The sequence below is a fragment of the Kryptolebias marmoratus genome, linkage group LG12 (assembly GCF_001649575.2).
Source record: "Kryptolebias marmoratus isolate JLee-2015 linkage group LG12, ASM164957v2, whole genome shotgun sequence".
In the NCBI taxonomy this organism is placed as follows: domain Eukaryota; kingdom Metazoa; phylum Chordata; class Actinopteri; order Cyprinodontiformes; family Rivulidae; genus Kryptolebias; species Kryptolebias marmoratus.
In genome coordinates, this window is record NC_051441.1 from 21,470,273 (window position 1) to 21,492,658 (window position 22,386).

Consider the following 22,386-nt stretch of genomic DNA (forward strand, 5'->3'; position numbering starts at 1 on the left):
CACAAATAGCTATTCTGAATAAAGGAATTAACCAGTGAGAGGCAGTTGTGTGGACGAAAATGTCTCATTTATGTCAGAGCTCAGAGGAAAATAGGCAGACTGGTTGGAGATGACAGAAAGGTAACAGTAGCTCAAAAAACCATTTGTTCCAAACCAAGGTTTGCAGAATACCATCTCTGAATGTACAGCACGTCTAGCCTTGAAGCAAATGGACTACAACAGCAAAAGATCACACCAAATGCCACTCCTGTCAGCTAAGAACAGGAAACTGAGGCTACAGTTCACACAAGCTCAACAAAACTGAACAATAAGAAATTAAAAAAATATTGCCTGGTCTGATAGGTGTGGAGTCACTGGACTCAAATGGTCTCTACAGTCAGCAGATCTCAGTCCAGTCAAGCACCTTTAGGATGTGGTGGAACAAGAGATTCAGATGCAGCTGACAAATCTGCAGCAACTGTGTGATGCTAATGTGTCAATATGGACAGAATCTCTGAGGAATCTTTCCAACATCTTGTTGATCTATGTCACGGAGATTTAAGGCAGTTCAGATGGTAAAAGTAGGACCAATGCAGTACTAGTAAGGTGTAAGTGTGGGTGAAAAGCCGTACGGGCCACCAATTATGTGGGTGAAAAGCCAGGTATGTCGCACACCGAAATAACTGTCAGAGACTCGTTGGATTCCAGCCAATACACGGGGGATTTTATTGACACATTTACTCTTGATCAGCTTGCCCCAAAATTCCAAAGTATCTTTGAGACAGGGCGTATTTATACAGAAATCAATGCATGATGACTATGCATACTTCTGACCATTAACGTAACTTCTACGACACTGGGTCTAGCTCAACCCAGTGTGCTTCCTGTGTTTTAGGAACCAGACAAATCCTGTGTTCCAGGAATCCTCCTGTTATCACCACCACTGTTCCCAAGTTCTAGCAAAAACAACCGGACATTCCTAACAAGGCTTGGTGAACTTCTGCACTCACTTCTCCTCCACATTAGGTGTACATATATATTTCTCACTCGAATATCTTCAGACAAGAAAACACCTCCAAGTCATTCCAGAGTAACATCTGGTGAACTGTTTTACATCACTCCAGAACTAACTGAATAACATTTGGGTCTTAAAATAATTTTAACACTAAAAACACCAAAGTTCTAAAACAACAAAGTTTTCTTTAATATATTCTGTTAAGACACTCAGAGAAAGTACAGACAAAACATTTAGAACATCAACAAAGGAAAACAGTCTAATAGAATAGCTCTGTCAAAATATATTTTTGTTTTATATATATATATATATATATATATATATATATATATATATATATATATATGTGTTTATACTTTACTAACAGTTAGCCATATCTTTCACCACACTTTGTTCCACAGAAAGCCGTTGTGTCTTTTATGCCACAGTTTGTGCTGTGCAGCTTTGTGGGTATGGTACTAAGTTTCACAACAACAAATATCCACAGTCACATGGAGCTCTTACAGGAACACGTCTGTTGAGTGAGGGCACCTTCCAGGAACAGCATCTTAAATGGAAATATTTTTCTCTTACTCGGACAGGAATCACAAAGCTTCCACATTAGCAGCAATAACTTTCAAACAGCAGCAACACTGACACTACATGCAGCAGCTATGGTGTCTCAATGCAGCTCTTCTCACTAGCATAATCGACTCTGTAACAGCACAGCATGTGGTGGGGAAGGAGCAGCAGAAAAGCTTACAATCTTTAGGGTTTTTACAGACATGAGTTTAAACCTTAACAGGAACATGTTACACAGACACATGGATTACTATCTGATTTTTCATGAAACAACAGTGAAAACAACTTTCAAGTCCTAAACAATGAGGCAAAAATTACTCTGTTCTTTACTTATTAACAACAAACCCCATGAAAAAATAAATACATACCTCAGTGCTTTACATTATGACATTCTAACAACTATTTCAGCTGAAGATTTATTTTAGAACTGGTCAAAAATATAGCATCATTTTCTTAATAAAACAGCTTAATACTTCTAATAAACGAAGCATAATAAAACAAAGTGCTTTTTCTAAGGATTTTTTTGTACTACTGATGAATACATGACTCTGACTTTTGACACTAATGAAACCTAGCTCTGCTCATGGGTGAAAGCCACATAAAACTTTGTTGTCAGGTGGAGTTTTGGTGACTCTTGAAGCTTATGGCTGACCAGCCAAGGGCTGTTTTAAAGTTCTAAGGTTCTGTGTAAAGGTACTGAACAATTAATATCACACCTGTTGTAGATAGCTCTTTGAATGGCCTCTGGAAAAATACAGTTTATTTCTGACAGAACTGATGGAGCTAAACCAGCCATTGGGAGAGCACTTTCTGTGCACTTCTGGTGCCGATCCCTAGCCCAAATAAATGGTGAGGGTTGCATCAGGAAGGACATTTGATGTAAAACTATTGCCAAAACAAAGTTGAGGATCTACAACTACAAGGTGTACGACTGCCTTACTGACCAGGGTTAACAACAACTGCTTCTGGTGCTGTTAACCTGCAGGGTGCCAGTGGAAATTGAACTTGGAGGCCTGATAAAGGAGCAGCCAAAAGACAAAGAGGAAGAAGAAGTCTGATGGAATCAGGGTCCAATGGAAGTGGGATAATTCCCATCATGAATATGACAACATTTTTTGCCAAAATAACCATGTAATGTAAAATTGACGGTGATATAGAGGTTCAAATAACAGCAGTTCATGCCAACACTATTACTTAAACCTTTACACTGTCATCACTTTCACACAGTAGTATGATATTCCTGAAACAGCTTCTAACATTGCAGCATGACAGCTTAGTGGTTAGAACTGTTGTCTTACAGCAAGAAGGTCCTGGGTTCAAACCCCAGGTTGAAACTGTTTTTCTGTGTGGAGTTTGTGTGGGCTTTCTCCGGGCACTTTGGTTTCCTCTCTCAGTCTAAAAACATGCATGTTAGGCTGCCTTCAGGCCTCCCTTGCAAAAGAGACTGAGATCTCAATGGGACATGCTTGTTTAAATAAAGGATAAAAAATAAACTGCTATGAAATCTTTAAGGATTGGGGGTGTTTCAAAACAGCAGCAATCCACTTTGGTCTTGGCTCCGGTCAGACTAGCCATTAGCTTGTCAGAATTAAGTTGTATTTCTCCAAACTGAGATTGTTCAAAGAGCTATCTCTAATTGTTAGGATAATAAATGTTCATAACCTTTCCACAGAAATCCCCTTCAAAATGTCCCTTTAGCTTTGCATCAGAATCAGTTAGTCATTATGTCATTATGCTGGTTTTAGCACTTCCTTATTAATAATGAGGAGGAGCCTATATTTATGATTTGACCCTGGGTTTTGTGGGATAGATGGATTGTTAGTTTATGACTTTTCCTAATTTCACTGAACATCTCCTGCTCACCTAAATAAAAAGTCAAGTTGCGGTGTTTTGATGTGATTTGTTGACACTGATTGTTCTGAATTTTAACAAACTTATCCTTTACTTTTATTTGCTGGTGGCCACATATTAAAAAATCCTACCAAAAATCATATGAACTGTATTCACATGGCAGTGTTGCAACTGAGTTCTTCTATTATTTACCGTGAAACAAATGTCCAAATATCAAGTGATAAAATATTGCCGACATAACTCTTCAGATTTTACATTCCAGTGAAATCAAATTCCTCCCTGCAAATGTCAGACATAAACACATCAAATAAACACTGAATTATTGGGGAAAGCGTTTCAACAGATATTGTGCTAGTTAGTACACTTCATGGAGCTGTTAGGTTAATAATCCCACCAGGATTCTCCATCCCCACTTACAGACATGTTTCAGGACAAGCAGCCATGCTGCCATTTTGCTGAGGCTCTTTAAGGAACCTCTCCACTTCCTGTGAATCCACAGTTATACTCTTTGGCCTGAACTCAACCATTTCCTCACTGTCTTTATCCTCCTCCTCCATTAATGCTTTATCTTGCTCCTCTCTCGCCCCTTTCTCCTCATCATCGATCACCTCTGCACCTCTGCTGCACATCTTTGCTGTACTATCATCTGCTGCTGTGACGCACTCGTGTTTGTCTGCATCCACGGAGGGTTTCGGTTTGATAAACAGGAAGTTGCAGGTAGTCAGAACAACAGCTGAGACTGCCACCTCACACCCCGCCAGCAGGAAGACGTACATGTAGTTTTTGGTGGCATCAAGCAGCCGCCCTGAAACAAAAGAAGGATAATTTAGGAAACAGATGGGGAGATGAAATTTGAGTTCTCTGCAAAGAGGTTTGGCAAAAATCATTTACATTTGCCCACATTTCAGTGCAATTTCGAATAAAAACTTCCTCTTCTAACACTCTGTTAGACCCCCTTCCCACTGGATGGCAAGCCCTGCTACACCATATAAAAAAAATATTCAGAACATGGAGGATCTTTGCTGGATCTTGGCAAGGGTTACAGATGTGTATTAAAGAGACAGTCTTGTCATTTTAGAAGTGATGTTCTGTCAAAATGTTGTGATGAACATAGACCATGTATGTTTTTTTTCTTGGCTCTGAGGCTGCAAAATAGCAGTCCACCTGATCAGCACATCTAATCGGTTTATTCAACACTGTTACATTCAGCAGCCTCAGCACCAATAATATATACACAGTCTACATTGATATATATATACCTGGTCTATGCTCAGTGCACATACATTTGCGTAGTAACACGGATGTTGTTTGGTTGAAAAAACAACAAAACTAACGACCCCATGCAAAAATGTAGGGGTTTAAAATCAGCCAATTAAGCGTTTCTTTAGACCAGTATGAGAGTATGAGCCTTAAAAATTATGTGAAATGGGCCCCTTTTCAGCTAGCTTTTAGCCTAGCCTAGAGGAAGATTTCTGTCATTTTTGCTAACTCTGTGCACTGTGATTGATGTCACTGCTGATAAGAAATTAACTTCTGATAAGTATTTCAGAGAGCATCACTTCACAAATGACCAGGCTGTCCCTTTAAGAATGCAGCAGGATCCCTATTACATGTAATGCTAAGACTACAACCCCATCATGCCCACACGTAACAGTAGTGTTGTGATAGTGTGACATAATTTTCTAGTGCATCCTGACGTGGTCCAAGAGTCAAGTCAGGCCAGGGCCTGCTGCTAATGTGGGAGTATGTAATAGTATCACCTTGGTGCAAGAGAGTCTCTCAGGGATGCAAAAAATAGCAGAGATTTTTTATTTAGAGAGAACTAAGATCCTAACTGTGTCATAACTGCTTACGCACTGAAGGAGGTTTTTCAGATATGCCTTGATGCAGAGCTGTGGTGAGCTACTTCCAGGAAAAAAAACAACTTTACTAGTGGGTAGCAAGGCCCAAACAATGTGTGTAACTGCAAACAATCAATAAACAAAACGGGTTGTTAGGGTTAATACATTGGTGCCCACTGACCTGCACCTGGTGGTCCAACCAGCACAGCAATAGCCTCCATGAGCAGGACAAGGCCAATGGCACTGGAGAACTTTTCAGTGCCAACTATTGCCATCAGAACCTCGAACTGCAATGCACCCACCATGCCATAAGAGATGCCAAAGAAAATGCAGAAGGCCACCAGAGATGGGTAGTCCTTAGACTGGAAGAGATACAAGACTTTGTAAAGGTTGAAGACTAAAAGTTTAAACCAGTAAACTAAATATTTTTTATTTATTTATTTTTAACAAGCAAGCATTCCCCCACCTGAGAGCCAATTAGGTCAGCAGTTCCATTAAAGATCATAGCAAAGCCGAAAAAGTAGACACATCGAGGTCTGACCCATTGCATTCCAGCGATCACGCCACACAAAGGTCGCGCGAACATATCAACGAAACCCAAGATGGTGAGCAGCAGGGCAGACTTGGTGTCCTCATTTCCCAGCTCTTTAGCGTAGCTCACAACAAAAACCGGAGGCACAAACAAGCCCAGCACCATAATGGATGCTGCCACGGTGTAAATGAGAAAGCCACGATCTTTGAACACAGAGAAGTCAAGCAGTTTGGGTTTGGCCTTCTTCTTATTTCTTTCTGCCTCCTGTTCCTTGTCATCATCCTCTCCCAGCTCCTTTTTCTGGGCAGACTTGGGAGGGACCAGCGGCTTCATGAGGGCCCCACACACGCAGCAGTTCAGCAGAAGACCTCCAAGGATGAGGAAGCCTCCCCTCCATCCGTACTGGTACTGAAGAACCTGGCCCAAAGGTGAGAGACAGCACAGGGCCACAGGGCTGCCAGCTGCTGAAAGCCCATTGGCCAGAGGACGCTTCTCACTGAAGTAACGGTTCAACATAATTAGAGATGGTTGGAAGTTCAGGGCTAATCCCAGACCTGCAGCAAAAACCAAAGAAATTAAATATTCTTTTATTATATTTACATTCATTACATAACTTCTGCAGTATTTTGACAAATCTTGATAGTTGTTTGTCGATTTGTTCACTCCAGTTTCATCACAAGTAATTTTCATAAAATAATTTTCAAAGCTGTCTTCCAGTCCTCATTTGAATTTTTTCTATTTTCTTTTTCCATTATATTAATCCGTAACAACATACCCAATATTGATTAATTTCAGAATGATCTTGTACTGAAGACTGAACTATTATAAAGTAACAAAAAAGTTGTTCCTCAGAGACACATGAAAGAGCAGCATGAAAAGTTGGCTATTACAAAACAAAAAAAATCAAGACTTTTCTGAATACTATTGATGGTTACAGCTGTTATCTTCTTACTGTCATATGTTTACCTGTACACAACTGACCAACAGATTAAGAGATCCTGTAGGCTCTGAATAAATTTATTTCTTCCTCATTAGTTTGTCATTTGAAAGAGGAGGATTGTGCAGATTCAGACAGTGACAAAATATACAAGCCAGAGGGAACAATCTGTCCACACATTGTCCTCTCAATGGTCAGAGAAGGCAGGCAGCCACACTGAAATGTTTTAATTTCTGTGAACTTATTCGAACCTGTAATGACTCCAGTAGAGAGGTAGATGTGGATGATGCTGGTGGAGAAGGAAGCCAAGATCATTCCCAAAGAAGCAAAGAGACCCCCCACCATCATCACTGGACGGCAGCCAAAGCGGTTCACCAGCACACTGCACAGAGGACCTGCACAGAGTGTAACACAAGTGGTCTCTTATTGTCAGCTACAGCATTTGCGTAACACCAAATGTGTTTCTTTTATATACTGACAGTGGTGAGACAAAAAGGGAGAAACTAATGCGCACAAATGTCCACAAAAGGAGAATCCAAGCAATATATTGATCTAATTTCTACTCTCCAAACTTAATTTGTGTGTTTAACTGGCCTGTCAAAAAAATAAAATTAAAAAACAACACTGGAAAGGACTAAGGGACCCTTATTTTTCCATATATGACTCACTGGTTGCAAACACTTAGTATTCAGTGAGACTGCGACTGAAAATGGGCATATTTTCTTGGAATTGTGAGTTGCAAACTAGTCTCCAACAATCACAGCCCTGTGAGACATTACCTTAATGTTAAAATCAAACTGCTGTAGAAGTGCACACATTTTCTTCAGCATTTCTTTAATTACATAACTTATATTACTAGTTTCAACTCTTTTTCTATTACCCACCACTGAAAGGCAAAGAGCGGGCAATAATGTTTTTGTCTGTTTTTGTGTGCATTTCTGTTTGTCTGTCTGTCTGTTAACAAAACAAAGCCTCATGGATCACTGGACAGATTTTAATGAAACTCTCAGGAAGCAATCTTTGGACATACATTTACAACTAATTAACTTTTCAAGACAACCCAAGATGTTCACCACTACTAATGTACTTCAGCCAAGAAAAAAATGGCTATAACTCCAATTTACCTATATTGAGCTAAAATTTAGTGTGGTCGCTGACAGTCAATAATAACTCATACTCCAAATGCTAACAGATCTTATGATGTCATGTGGGATTGCACATAATTTACATTTACACAAAATAGTGTTTAGTTTGACCAAAATGGCTTTTCAGCATTTTTCAACATTAAATGATCATAATCTAAAATCCTGGCATGAAAGCTGGTGGGCGATATGCATTCCTTCAAGGAATGCTATGCCTCTAATGATTATTATTACTTTTACTTTTTTGTTGTTTTTACAACTGCCTTAAAAATGGAGAATTCAATCTGCAGACGGACAGTTGATTTTTGTTTTGTTCACAACAACCAAACAAACACATCAAACCCATCGGCTCCTCAGATTTATGGACACATATTACCAAGGCAACAACACAAACAGCCCAGATTTCTGGTCGACAGAGAAATACTCCGGCCATATACTGAGTGGAGGTTTGTTGCTTAGCAAAGATATCATCTGGTATAACATTCAGACTATGTGTTGATTTAAAGTTTAAACCCTTTTTAAAGTTCTGTTTCTCTGGCTTTGAAACTCGCAGCTGATACGGCAAGGTATAAGGACAAACATAATACAAAGAAAGGAGTAAAACTCCCTCACTGTATTTTCCAATGTTTCCACTCATTTTATTTCCATGTCCTTGTTGTCCTTCAACTCAACCACCTAAGCAAATTTCACCCAGATATTCAAAACATAGGGATTTATTACCACAGACAGGAAAACCAGAGCAAAGACACAGGCAGTTAGCAGCTACTAATAACGCTGCTTCTACAGACACTGGCTCTTTGAGGACATACAAAACCCCTTACTGCAGGCAAACTGAAGTGTCAAAGTGGTGGCACAGACACTTGATTTATACATAGTCTACATCCACATAATGAGTGCCAGATTTTCTTAGGACCACCAAGATAGATCAATAAAGACATATACCAGCTCTATAGCAGTCAGACGTTTCTCTTTGACTGGATGCCGCTTGTCTTGAAATGTCATTAATTTTTCAGCAGAGGCTGCTGCTTGTTTCATTGTCCACCCTTGTTGATCAGACTTGTCATGTTACAACCCCAATTCGGAAAAGGTTAGGATGCTGGGTGACATGTAAATTAAAATCTGAATGCAATCATTTACAAATTTCATAAACCTATATTTTATTGACAATGGAACACAAAAAACATGTCACATGTTAAAATTAAGAAATTGTACCATTTTTTTTAAGGGAAAACAAAAACAGGGTCATTTTCAATTTGATAGCAGCAACAGATCTTAAAAAAGTGGGCACTGGTGCAACAAAATGCTGTCTAAGTAAGTTGTACAAGTAAGAAACAACTTTAAGAGCATTTTTGCAACAAATTTGGGTAATTGGCAATAGATCAGTAAAAGGATAGTAAAAAGTTTGTTTTAGAGGCTGAATCTCTCAGAATCCTTTGAATGCCCATGATCTTGGGGCCCTCAGGGGCCACTGCATTAAAAACAAGTCTGATTCTGTTCTGGACATCACTGCATGGACTCAGGAACACTTCCACAAATCACTGTCTGTAAACACAGTTCACTATGCTATCTACAAATACTAAATAAAGCTCTATCAGGGCAAGATGAAATCATATGTGAACACATCCAGAAACACTGCTGTCTTCTCTGGACCAAAGCTCATTTAAAATGGACTAAGGCAAAGTGAAAAACTGTTCTATGATCAGACGAATAAAAACTTGCAATTCTTTTCAGAAACCACTGACGCCAGGTCCTCTGGACTAAAGAGAAGAGGGACCATCTAATCTGTTATCAGTGCACAGTTTAAAAGCCTACCTGTATGAGACTCATGCCATTAGTGCCTCTGGCATGGGCAGCTTACACATCTGGACAGGCACCATCAATGCAGAAAAGTACATACAGGTTTTAAAACAACCTATATGAACCTACTTTAGTTCTACAGTTGAAACCAGAAGTTTACATACACTATATCAAATGACACATATACATTTTTTTCACACTGTCTGATGTGAACTCAGAATAAACTTTTAGGTCAATTAGGAGTTTCATAATTTTTTCTATTTGCTAAATGCCAGAATAATGAGAGAGAGAATGCTTTTAAGGCAATTTTTATTACCTTCTTCAAAGTCAAAGGTTTAAATACACTTCATTAGTATTGGGTACCATTGCCCTTAAACTGTATGACTTGGGTCAAATGTTTTGGATATCCTTTTACAAGTTTCTCACAATAGTTGGCAGGAATTTTGGCCCATTCCTCCTGACAGAACTGGTGTAACTGAGCCATGTTTGAAGGCCGCCTTGCTCACACATGCCTTTTCAGCTTTGCCTATAAATTTTCAATAGGACTGAGACCAGGCCTTTGTGATGGCCACTCCAAAACACTGACTTTGTTATCCTTAAGCCACTCTGTAACCAGTTTGGCTGCATGCTTCCGCTCATTGTCCATTTGGAAGACCCATTTGCGCCCAAGCTTTAACTTCCTGGCTGATGTCTTGAGATGTTGCTTCAGTATTTCCACATAATGTTCTTTCCTCATGAGGACTTCTATCTTGTGAAGTACACCAGTACCTCTTGCAACAAAACAACCCCACAACATAATGCTTCCACCCCCGTGTTTCACAGTCAGGATGGTGTTCTCAGGCTTGCAAGCTTCCCCCTTTTTCCTCCAAACGTAACGATGGTCGTTATGGCCAAACAGTTCAATTTTAGTTTTGTCAGACCACAGGATATGTCTCCACAAATGAAGGTCTTTGTCCCTGTGTGCATTTGCAAACATTAATCTGTTAATCCAATCAACACCTGCATTCATGTGACCAGAGAAGCCCAACAGTAAGTCAGACAAACAAGGACCCTAACGAGCTTCTATTGATAGGAGAGTGAGAACAATCTGCAAGTAATCCAGTTTACACCACATCTCAGCTTTAAAAGCTCAACTCCACACTCTCTATTTCTGAATTGAGAAAGCTCCTCAGACGAGAAGCAAACGTTTTCAACTACAGAATAGAAGTCCAGTTGTTTTTGTTTTTTTAAGCTTTTTTGGATTTACCATGGCCTGGATGACTGAGAATCTACACCAGCAAGGTGGAAAGATCCAACTCCCCCTTCTCATTCACACTGGATGAGGGATATTATGACATGTATGGACTCTGAAAAGAAAGCATTTACTGTCCGAGGTTCTGAAAACAGATTTTACAAGTTTGGCGCCCCTTCTTAACTGTTTATGAGAGATCTATTACTATTGTCTCTGAGTAGCCCTCCCCTTCTTTTTATTTCATTTTATTTATTATTATTGCAACTTCTAGTGGTCCTATCAACAGATCCTCCCATCTCTGCAGAAGGGCTGCAGCTCCATCACAGTTATCTATTGCATCTTAAATGTTTCTCTGATTAATGCCCTTCTTACCTGGTCTGTGAGTTTTGGTGGGTGAGCTTCTCTTGGCAGGTTTGCTGTAGGAGCATCATCTTTCGGTTTCCTAATAATGGATTTGATAGAGCTACAAGAGATATTCAGAGTTCTGGGATTTTTTTTTTTTTAAACCAACTGTGATCTGTATTTCTCCACAACTATGACCAGTGTTGCTAAAGTTCTGATGAGAGTTAGGAGGAGAGATAATTTTTCTTCAGTTTTAGCTTCTCTCCATTTGCTCCCTGTAAAATTCAGAATAGAATTTAAAATCTTACTCCTAACATACAAAGCTCTCAACAACGAAGCTCCATCTTATATTAAAGATCTTACTGTTCCATATCTTCCTAACAAAGCACTTCACTCTCAGACTGCAGGTTTACTTGAGGTTCCTAGAGTTTCTAAAAGTAGAACAGGAGACAGAGCTTTCAGTTATCAGGCTCCTCTCTTATGGAACCAACTTCCAGTTTCTATCTGTGAGGCTGACACCCTGTCTACTTTTAAGACAAGGCTTAAGACTTTCCTTTTGATAAATCCTATACTTAGGGTTGGCTTGGGTTTCCTGAGCTATCCCTTAGTTATGCTGCTATAGGCTTAGACTGCTGCAGGACAAACTGACCACATGTTCTCACTCTGCTGCTGTCTTTACTCTACAGGTTTGTATTTGTAATTATTTATCAATAACATGTGTTTTTCTTTGTTTTGGTCCTGTATCTCCTTTCTGTTCTCCCAAACCAGACCTGGTTGAGGCAGATGGCCGCCCAGCCTGAGCCTGGTTCTGGTTCTGCTGGAGGTTTCTTCCTGTTAAAAGAGAGTTGTTCCTTTCCAATTTCTCCAATGTGCTGTGAGAGATTGCAACAAACTGAAGATTCAACACAATCTGCTGGCTTCCTTAGATATAGAATGTTTACAAATTGGCATTTTAAAATTTATGTGAATGTTTTTGTATAGTGCCCTGAGATGACTTTCATTGTAAATTGATGCTATGTAAACAAACTGAACTGTTGCTAGATCTTGTAAGAGAAACAAGTAACCACAAAAACAAGCACACAGGAAGTAATACACCCCTGCAGTTGTAGGACTCATGCACGCTGTTGTCATCTTTCAGTTACTGATGCATGTTAGGTATGCATGCAATCTAGGTATTTTTGTTTAGTGGACAAAGGGATGACACACAAGAGTGAGCCTAAAATAAGCAACTACATTTTCTAAACAAGCCCAAAAACCCACAACCTGTGACTTTAAATATTTTTAAGTTAAAGTTGCTCAATCCCGAGGTTTTTGAAACAGGTCATTTTGCTGACACCAGAAAACATTTACTTATTGTCAAAAACAGCAGGGTGTTTTTTATTTTTGTTTTTGTGTTGTTTTTTTTTTTTTTTTGGGGGGGGGGCGCGCTTGGACTGTTTCTAGAAGCAGTAGATACCCAAATTGGAGTACAAAAACATGCAAAAAGTGAATTTTTCATAATAGGTCTCCTTTAAAATTTTTAACAATTTCAAATTAGCAGCAGCATGAAATCATTGAGCTTTTTAAAAACTATCAGAAGCTTGGAGAGATAGAAAAAACAATGTCCTGGTTGTGATGGACTATGCAACATGTTTAAACCATAGTTAAAAAAAACCTGCATTCTAGCTTGTATATAAGATAGTGCATTGTACATTTTCTTGCAGCTATTTGTCTGCCTTTGTGTATAACATAAAGAAGAAGCAGCCTACCTGTGCCGTAAAGCATGGCCAGCAGTATGGAAGAGATCCACGCTGTGTCACTGTATCCAACGCCAAACTCCCTGATCAGCTCTTTGAAAAAGACGCTAACAGCTTTAGGGAAAGCGTAGGAGAAGCCTGTGATGACAAAACATCCGGCCAGCACCGCCCAGCCCCAACCTCCATCTGGAGCCTTCACACCTGTTGAACCCACATCTACTGCAACACCTCCCATGGTACGTTATGGTTGTGTCTTTATTGAGGCAGTGACAGAAGCTGGAACAAAGACAAGACAGCAGGTGGCTGGGTTGAATTTCATTACAAAAACATGATGAACACTGACTAATCAGCAGTAAGCTCGCTCAAATTAGAGTTAAGTGGTTCTGTGAACCCATTAACTATAATGGCGCAGTACAGTTATATGTCATATCAACACAAGCAGTTTAGTTTCATTTCCAACACTCTGTCTGCTTAATGTTTTCTTTCAGTTTTGTTAAATTAAAAATGGGTCAGTTGTTAATTTTGAAAATGCAGGAAAAAAAAGCTTTTAGCCCCAGTCAGCCTGAAGCTTCACTAGACATAGGCTCTCATTGGGCTGTGACTGTTGATGACTATTTGACAAACGATAATTGCGAGGGAATCTCCAAAAGGTCCTAAAACAAGGGGTTTCAATCTACTTGCATTAGTCACTTAAATATAGAACATGCTCAAAAAAATTGTGAAAGATAAATTTTCTTTCTGAATAGTCAGTTGTGGTGGGCATTTCGAACACTTCTTGATTTTGGTGTGGGCATCTTCAACCTGTCTCAAGAGCACTGTAGCTTTTTTTCTAACATGGTAGCGCTCTTTCGACAGAAAACATCGTAGGCTAATGTCCACGTCTTAAAGCCATGCTGATGATAAAGAATATTTATTGAGAAACTGGCCCAAATTTGACTATTTTCATTTTCTACAGAGTACTCCAGCAGTTTAAAACATAAACTTGGGGGTGGCTGCTAAGGTTGAGACAAAACAGGGTGAGGCAGGGTCAATGTAGTAAGAGGTGGACAACAAAATACTGTGTATAGTCTGGAATTCCATTTTCCTAGCCATACACACAAAATAAGCTATGAATTAGTTTCTTTGCTCTCCACTAATCATTTCATTTTCTAGGATGAGTTTGAGAATGCAGTTTTCTCCACCCGGCACAGCTGATATCAGTTCCAGCTGATGACTTTCCTCTATGTTTAAGGCTGAGTTAAACCCCAAATCTTTGTAAGATTGTTAATGTCAAACATTTATAATTTTCACTTCAGCACTCTTGTATATTTCCTCCGAGTTAAGTAAAGAAACTCAGTGTTTTAATACCTACCTGTGTTCCTTCAAAGAATTCTCCATGTGCCAATTCGAGCCTTTCAGAGGGAGCTGGCTGATAGGTCGGATATTTAGCAGTTGACCCAGAGCCGTGCCATGTCAGCCATATGGAATGGCCTCACCAATATGATGCCTAGATATATCAAATTCCTCTGCACTGTGTCTGAAACAGTCCGTCATTGTGCAGCAACCCATTTCTTGATATCTACAATTTGATTAATAATCCTCTAAGTTCTGCCAACCCCCTGAGTGTTTCTGTGTTTACAGTAATTATGTTAATAGACACATAAATAAAGTTGGAAATGCCTCAGCCTCAAAAGTGCACCACCAGCAAATCTGAGCCCCTGGTTCACTTCATTCATTTACAATAGTGTGTAACTCATGTACAGTATGTGTGTCTCACATTAGTGGATGAGAGGCAATGGGCAGCCGTTCTGCAGAAGTAACCTTTTCGTTAAGGAGGCGTTCCTCTGCTACCGATCCTTTGCTAAACGTGATGCATTTTTTTTAGAGCCGAGCCAAGCCGAGCTGAATAGAGTGGGGGTTCTGTAGTAGAGCCAGTGGAAAAGGGGCATATGTTTCTCGGTTGGACTGGGAATGCCTTGGGATTCCCCTGGAGGAGCTGGCCGTATTTTGTGGATTGGGAAGAGTACAGCCCAAAAGTGTGATTCTGGACTCCATGATGGTATATTCTTTACCCAGACCTTTTTGCCACCTTCTATAGCAGGGGTGGGCAACCTTGGTCCTCGAGGGCCACTATCCTGCATGTTTTACTTGTTTCCCTGCTCCAACACACCTGATTCAGTGGTTAAATTACCTCTTCATTTTCTGCAGAAGCCTGTTATTCACCCATTGATTCAAATCAGGTGTGTTGGAGCAGAGAAACAAGTAAAACATGCAGGATGGTGGCCCTCGAGGACCAGTATTACCCACCCCTGTTCTTTAGGAATCACCCAGACAAATAAGCTAGGTCGCCAGGTGATGACCGTAGGGGGAGTACTGTCAGGACTCCTGTTTTCTCTGTTTATCACAAAGTAATTTTTTTCGAGGACAAATTTGAGAGTTTCTCCACTGGGTGGTACTGTCAGTTTCTGATGGCGCTACATGCTAATCAAAGCTGACCAAGAGCCATAAGCTGACCAAAAAGATGCTTAAAGGCTCATTTTTAAGGTCTCCAGGCCAGCAGGGGTCTCCAAGATCACTTGAATATTCATATAAGACAGGATGACACACTGTCTAGATCTCAATTATTTGTCTGTTATAATCTAAAGCACACAGAAAAACACTTCTATACTGTTTTTCTCTGTCAGTGATGTCACTATGCAGCTCAGTAAGCATACACCAGCTGAACCATTTGGTTTAGTTTGTACAATTGTGGAAATGTAGTGAAACTGTTAAATAGATGCTAATTAATACTGTTCATTGCAGCCCATCTGTGATCTGCTGAACAAACAGCTCTGACTGATACTGAGACAGAAAATGCTGTGAACAAAAGCTATGTCCATCATTAGTTTTTTTTAAAGATTAGTTTGCTTTCTGGTTTTGTGTGGAAGTTCAAATGATTCCATGTAGCTGGTCAATTTAATAAGTCCTAAGTGAGCATCACACAACTATTCATTGTCCAATCATATACATCTCATATCTATCCATTTATTTTATGTTTTTCTAAAATATGAAGAAAAGGTTCCTAAAATTTAATGGGAACCTGAAAAGTCATAAACTTGGAATTTCGCAAAGGTGTTTACACACTGTGTATTTTATTTTATTGTATGATATAAAACGATTTCAGACAATTTTAATAATTTAACCACTTTTTCTGTTATTATTATCTTAACTAAAAGGGGGCCCCCCAAATGAAATTTTCCTGAGGGTCCCTTACAACCTTGGGCTGGCCTAATAACATAGAAAATTCAGTGAGTCACAATTAAATATCCTCATTTTTACTCAAATAATTGAACAGGATACAAATTTATGCTTTATTACTTCAACGTGGGGGTACTGATTCATTTCTCACAGATATAATTTAGAATCATACAGTTCAATGGGTAAATTTGACCAAAGATGATATATACAAAATATTTCTCTCTACTTCAGATAGATTTGGTCTTTACCTTTGTCATAAAATGTAAAAATACAGATAAATGTCAACAGTTTCTTTTAGTTCTTTGATTTCAAAACTAAACTTTTATACGTAGAGTTATCAAATTTAAAAAAAATGAACTGAATCCAATATGTATCTTTTTTCCAGTCTTTGAGTAGGTTTTGCAACTGTGGACAATATTTTTTAGGGGGAAAAGTGGCAGAAATGGCTCTTCTGATTGTAAAGATTGTAAAGCCATGGTTTTTGGGAGACGCTGGAGATGGGCAGGTCTGAGTTCCTGTGTTTCCATGTTCCCTCTGTTGCTATCACAACCTGGTAGAAGACTAAGTTATTTGAAGGAAGAAAAAAGAATGAATGAATGAATGGCTGTGTTCCCCTCCTTACAACACTACTGTACAGTATGTTTTAAGGATCATGCAGTGGAACAATGAATGAAGACTGACTGAGTTTCACACCTGACCTTAATGCCACCCGTCAAGTCTTTCTGACAAAGGCTATAACTCTGCAGTGAGACATCACAATTAACCACAACCTTTGAATTGTAAGCAAACTACATATACATCTGTTTGTAGTAAACATGCTAAAATAAAAAGTCACTAATCAATTTAAACACGACCACTAGCACTATCCTCTTTTTTTGTCCTTCAGTTAGCTGATATTCAACAGCAACCAGAACAAAAAGTGTGATTTATCGCTCCGTTGTATCCTATTATGCATTGTAAGGGGCAGGCTCAGTTGCTGTACCCCCCGTGATTTATAAGCCCTCTGAGGCTCCAGAGGATGGTTTTTACCACACAGCCGCATACAGGCATACTGACAAGACACCCTTATAGGATCATGTGTTTTATAGAACTTAAGGCCACATTTGTCAGGTGTTTTTTTTTTAGCTTTGTAAAATTTCAGATGACTTTTCTTTTTTAAGAATTGTGCTTATTATAGCAATGAAACTGCAAATTTTGACAGTGATGAAGTGGGTTTCGACTCCATCACTTAATTTACAACCTCTTGAAAAAGCAGCAGGAATGCCGAATGGTAGAAACGCCAGCGGGGGGAAGCTAAACATCCAGCAATCCGGTGTCTCCGGGTAACACGATCATTTCAGTCCTCGCGCTGACTGGAATGTGACGTGACCAGCCTAAAAAAAGTCTAGCTCTTGTTTCAAAAACACATACTTTAAATAAAAATCATGAACAGATGTAAATTTTTTACCAATGTGAATAAAGTTATCCATTGCACAAAGAAGTGTGACGTCTGATTTTATGTATTTCAGACGTCACGCGTTACAGCTACATTCACCTGTCAAACAACAGTTTCACTGAAACTGATGTCATCATGGAGGCAGCACATTGCTCGCTTATTTTAGTCCTGTTTGTCATCAGGACACAGTGTTACCATGGAAACACAGACTGCAAATCAGAGTCCATAGAGGTCAGGTCATCACAAACCAGTGTGATGTTTCTCTGTAACACCTGTCCCTGAGCATTGATCATTCATTCAGCTCAGGTCACAGCTTCAGAAAAATCTCATATGAACTTTAATATTCACAACTCTGTCAGAATACTGTTTAATTTGTAAACTCATTTATATAACTTGTGCAAAGCACACAGACAGCATGTCACAGGACTCGGTAGACAGCTTTAAATGTTTCACAATGCAACAACTCAAATATTTAGAAACAAAAAATAGAATTTAAGAAGGTTTAATGGAAAACTAAATAAATATGAAGAAAATCTGAAGGGTACCAATGCAGCTGCTGCTTGAAATTCCAACAAATATAAACCTTATTTTATAAAACACAAAAATAATCTAGAACTTCCTTTTGTAATAATTTAAAGAGATACTCCAGCTAACCTTTGAAGTGATGCTCTAGTTATCAGTAGTTAGAACCTTATCAGCTGTGACATCAATCATAGAGCACAGAGTATGGTGAAAGAGATAAATGTCTTTGTACAGGCTAGGCTAATGGCTAGCCTAACAGGTCCTCATTTGTTTGTGTTTTTTTAATCATTTATCAGGTTTATACCATCACTGGCAACTTTATTAGGTACACTTTTCATTTGCTTGTTAACACAAATAGCTAATCAGCCAATCACATGGCAGAAACTAGTTGTCTTTAGGCATATAGACATGGTGAAGACAACTTAATGAAGTTCAAACCATCAGAACAGGGAAGAAAAGGAACTTTAGTGACTTTGAATGTGGCGTGGTTTTTGGTGCCAAACGGGCTGGTCTGAGTATTTCAGAAACTGCTGATCTACTGGGATGTTTACACATAATCATCTCTAGGGTTTAGAATGGTTCAAAAAAGAGAAACTATCCAGTGAACAGCAGCTGTGTGGGCAAAAAAGCTTTGTTAATGTCAGAGGAGAATGGGCAGACTGGTTTGAGATAACAGAAAGGTATCAGGAGCTCAAATAACCACTTGTTCTAACTAAGGTTTGCAGAATACCATCTCTGAACACACAACATATCCAACCTTGAAGCAGACGGACAACAGTAGAAGACCACACCGGGTGCCACTCCTGTCAGCTAAGAGCAGGAAACTAAGACAATAAGTGATTGGAAAAAAACCTGATGGGTCTGGATTCACTGGACTCCAACTATCTCCACATTCACCAGATCTCAATCTGGTGGAATGGGAGATTTCCATCATGGATGTGTAGCTGAAAAATCTGCAGCAACTGTGTGATGCTAACATGTCAATATGGACAGAATCTAAAGAATGTTTCTAACATCTTGTTGAATCTATGTTGAATTATTACACTTATGATACACTAATACAAAGCAGAGGGGTCCAATCTGGTACTAGCAAGGTGTACCTAATGAATTGTCCAATGTCAAAACCAACTTACTGATACAAGAACACTACATCATAATGTCTTTGTTTAGTTTGGCACTGTTTTCTTAACCAAACGTTTGCATTACTAAGTGAATGTCTGTGTGCTGAGCATAGATAAACCATGTTTATCTATGTCAAAGTTTCCCAAATTCTGATTCTTTTGCTTTTACTTTTTTATTTCTTCTTCCAACACATCAAGTCCAAGGACAGAGTTTTCACCTGCTTCCCTCCAATCTGCTGCCAGGTCCATTTGTAACGAGATATTTTTCACCTTGCCTGTCAGTGGTTTTTTTCTGCTCAATGACCGCTGGCGATAAGCACCTAGGTCCCCCATGACCCTGATCTGAAAAGTGTGTAAGATGGCTAAATGGCTGAATGGATGAATTTTGGGAAATTTTATCACAAAATGTTTAACCTACAGTATGATGATGTCACACATTCAAACTTTTGAGCTGTGTAATCCTTCTTTAAATTTTTGTAAACCAGTTCTCTTTTTTGCAATTTTCATATAGTTTATACAACAAAAGGATTTTTGTCTTCTTTTACCTAGTGTGTCTCTCACTGCTTACAGCTTTTTCTCCAATCCCCCCAAAATGGACTTCCACTGTATCTAAGTTAAAATTTGATTCTTTCACCTGGAAGTGACAAGTCTTTTTAACTTGCCATATTTACTAATACACATAAAACACTAAAGACATAACTGACATCTGTGTTGACCAGCCCCTTCAGCTGCTTATGGTTTAGGATTTTTTTCCATATGATTTATAGTTTTCACACAGCGGCTGTTTGTCAGAGACTCACTTTCTACTCTGCATTTCCATCTGTCATTAAAAGTGCAGTCTGGGGGTTTTCATGATGGCTAGCCAAATGAGTGTCAGTTTTTCTTTAATTTGTTTATTTTGTTTTTCACCCCAATAAAACAACTCTTTCTCAAAAATGACATACAGTTGTGAACAAATGCTATATTTGCTCATTTTAAATCTCCACACTTTTGACATGACACATTTCATTTAGTTGGACACTGTTTATACCAAACAATGTCTGCGTTACTATGTGAATGCTGGGCATAGATAGATAGATAGATAGATAGATAGATAGATAGATAGATAGATAGATAGATAGATAGATAGATAGATAGATAGATAGATAGATAGATAGATAGATGAGTAGTCAGTCAGTCAGTCAAGAATTGCAAGCGAGAACCCAAAGATGCAGACCACGCAAGTGACTCAATAAAATTAAATAATTAATTAAACAAAACAAAAAAGCTGATGTGGCAGCATACAAACATACTAGGAAACAAAAATTACAAGGAGAACAGAGAAAAAAGGGCAGGAAGATGAAACTTTGACATAAGCTAAAATGTGATGACCTACATAGCCAGCACCTTCACAACTACAGCTCCCATGGGATGTTTCAGGTCTGCAGAGGTCAGGATCTACCAGTGATCCAAGGAGGAAAACATTTGGACTAATGCCACAGTGAAGGGCTCAGTGATGTACACACTGAATGAAGGCTGTTTCTTTTTTTAATCCAGTGTTCAGGATTTCAATAGAATGATATAGGAACACAGAGCATAAAGTGGTGAAAGTCCTATAAAGTGTCCTGATCAGATGGCTCACAATGCGATGGGTCCTGCCATTCATTCAGTTTCATAGAAACAATATTTGCTGTTGGCAGTGGTGGATACAAGTAACTGAAATGGGCGTCCTCTGTAGGACAGTCTGGCTCAGCCTTAGAAATAAGGTGAGGAGCTTTATCATCCAGGAGAAACTTCAATTAAAGCCGCTGCTCCTTTGCATGGAAAAAAATCAACTGAGGTAGTTTGGGAGTCTGATTAGGATATGTCCTGGGCATTTCACTATGGAGGTTTTCGAAGCACGTCCCACTAGGGGGAGACCCTGAGGCAGACCCATAACTTCCTGTAAGGATTAACCTTTGTCTCCTCTCTGGCCTGGAAATGCTTTGGGATCCCTCAGGAGGAGCTGGAGAGTGCAGCTGGGGAGAGGGATGTCTGAGTTTCCCTCCTGGACCTGTTGCTTACATGACCTAACCACGGATAAGTAGCAGAAAATAGCTGGATGGATGTGGCTTCTTTCAGGAACACTTTCTAAGGAACACAAGAACCAGTTTGAAATGGTTTTCAAAACTTTCCAAACCTTAATCCAACCGAGCATCCGAATGAAAAAGTCCGACAACCCTAAAGAGTCTGCTAATAGCCACAGTGACCTTCACAGTTCAAAGGTGTTTTTGCAGTAAATGAGGAATCCTCTGGTCATAATATTATGGCTGATTATTGCATTGAAGTTTACGAAAACAAGGTGAGAAATGGCATGATGCAGATAATCTGAGCTAAATTACTAGGATTAGACATTTGTAATAAATCCTATTTTTCTTTATTAAAATATTTCAGCTAAGGTTAGAAGAGATATTTTATATATATATTAAAACCTTTAAGACAAAAACAACTCCCGATGAAAGCAGCTGATCTACTTTGAGCACAGCTTCCACCTGCAGCACAGTAGCCTGGATACAGTCGGTTCCGGTCCAATCATCGCTCGGTCCGGGTCCTATTACCTGTTGGAGGACATGGCTTCCAAACCTGATGACGTGACCTGCCACCATGACGCTGTCGCTCCCAGGACGATAAATAAGCCCGACGCTGGGTGCTTCACTGTGGTTCATTCGGAACATCAAATGGAAACAACTCCTGTAGGCCATAAATGCGCCCAGCACAAACTATGGAGTGCCTTACCGGATGATGGAGCTATCAGTCCCTCCTCCTGCCTCCTGCCTCAGCACCGAAGCAGCGTTTCAGCCCGCACGTCTGCCTGCAGAGCGTCAGAGGGGCGGCAGGGGTGTGCGCGCTGCAGCTGCACGCTCCCAGGTCCTAACGCCCGCCCGATCTGACCTCCTCCAGTGGTATCGCATCAGCCCACAGATGCTATTTTTAGTTTGTTTTTGGCCAGTGGAAGGGATGATGGGATCTCTGCAGAGAGATGCTACAGCTACAACATTCATCCTGGTGTCAGCTGCATGTTTCCTGCATTCAGGCAGCTCTCTCTTTCTCTTTCTCTCTCACACACACACTTACACACATTGCATCTGCTGTGATGAGAAAATGTGTCC

The 22,386-nt window shown here is 39.6% G+C and overlaps 1 protein-coding gene across 2 annotated transcripts; it reads right to left on the reverse strand.

The window, feature by feature from the left end:
- Window positions 1-1,295: 1,295 nt before the first annotated feature.
- si:ch211-234h8.7 (uncharacterized protein LOC561627 homolog) lies at window positions 1,296-22,119 on the reverse strand. 2 transcript variants are annotated; one of them, XM_017438837.3, is made up of 6 exons: window positions 22,013-22,119; window positions 12,977-13,240; window positions 6,968-7,111; window positions 5,714-6,333; window positions 5,429-5,609; window positions 1,296-4,211 (listed from the first exon to the last, which is right to left on the reverse strand). In XM_017438837.3, exons 2-6 carry the CDS (start codon window positions 13,197-13,199, stop codon window positions 3,820-3,822), a joined length of 1,560 nt encoding a protein of 519 aa, XP_017294326.1. In that variant the 5' UTR covers window positions 13,200-13,240; window positions 22,013-22,119; the 3' UTR covers window positions 1,296-3,819. The 2 variants fall into 2 exon arrangements, with proteins under 2 accessions (XP_017294326.1, XP_017294327.1); XM_017438838.3 differs by lacking the exon at window positions 22,013-22,119 and adding an exon at window positions 21,835-21,990.
- Between the last annotated feature and the right edge of the window lie 267 nt (window positions 22,120-22,386).

Coding starts and splice junctions, on each gene's coding strand:
- si:ch211-234h8.7 (XM_017438837.3), bottom strand. CDS start 13,199: ATGGGAGGTGTTGCAGTAGATGTGGGTTCAACAGGTGTGAAGGCTCCA. Junction 7,112..12,976: donor GGCCATGCTTTACGGCACAG/GTAGGCTGCTTC, acceptor CACTCTGTGCAG/GTCCTCTGTGCAGTGTGCTG. Junction 4,212..5,428: donor GGTTGGACCACCAGGTGCAG/GTCAGTGGGCAC, acceptor CTTTTGTTTCAG/GGCGGCTGCTTGATGCCACC.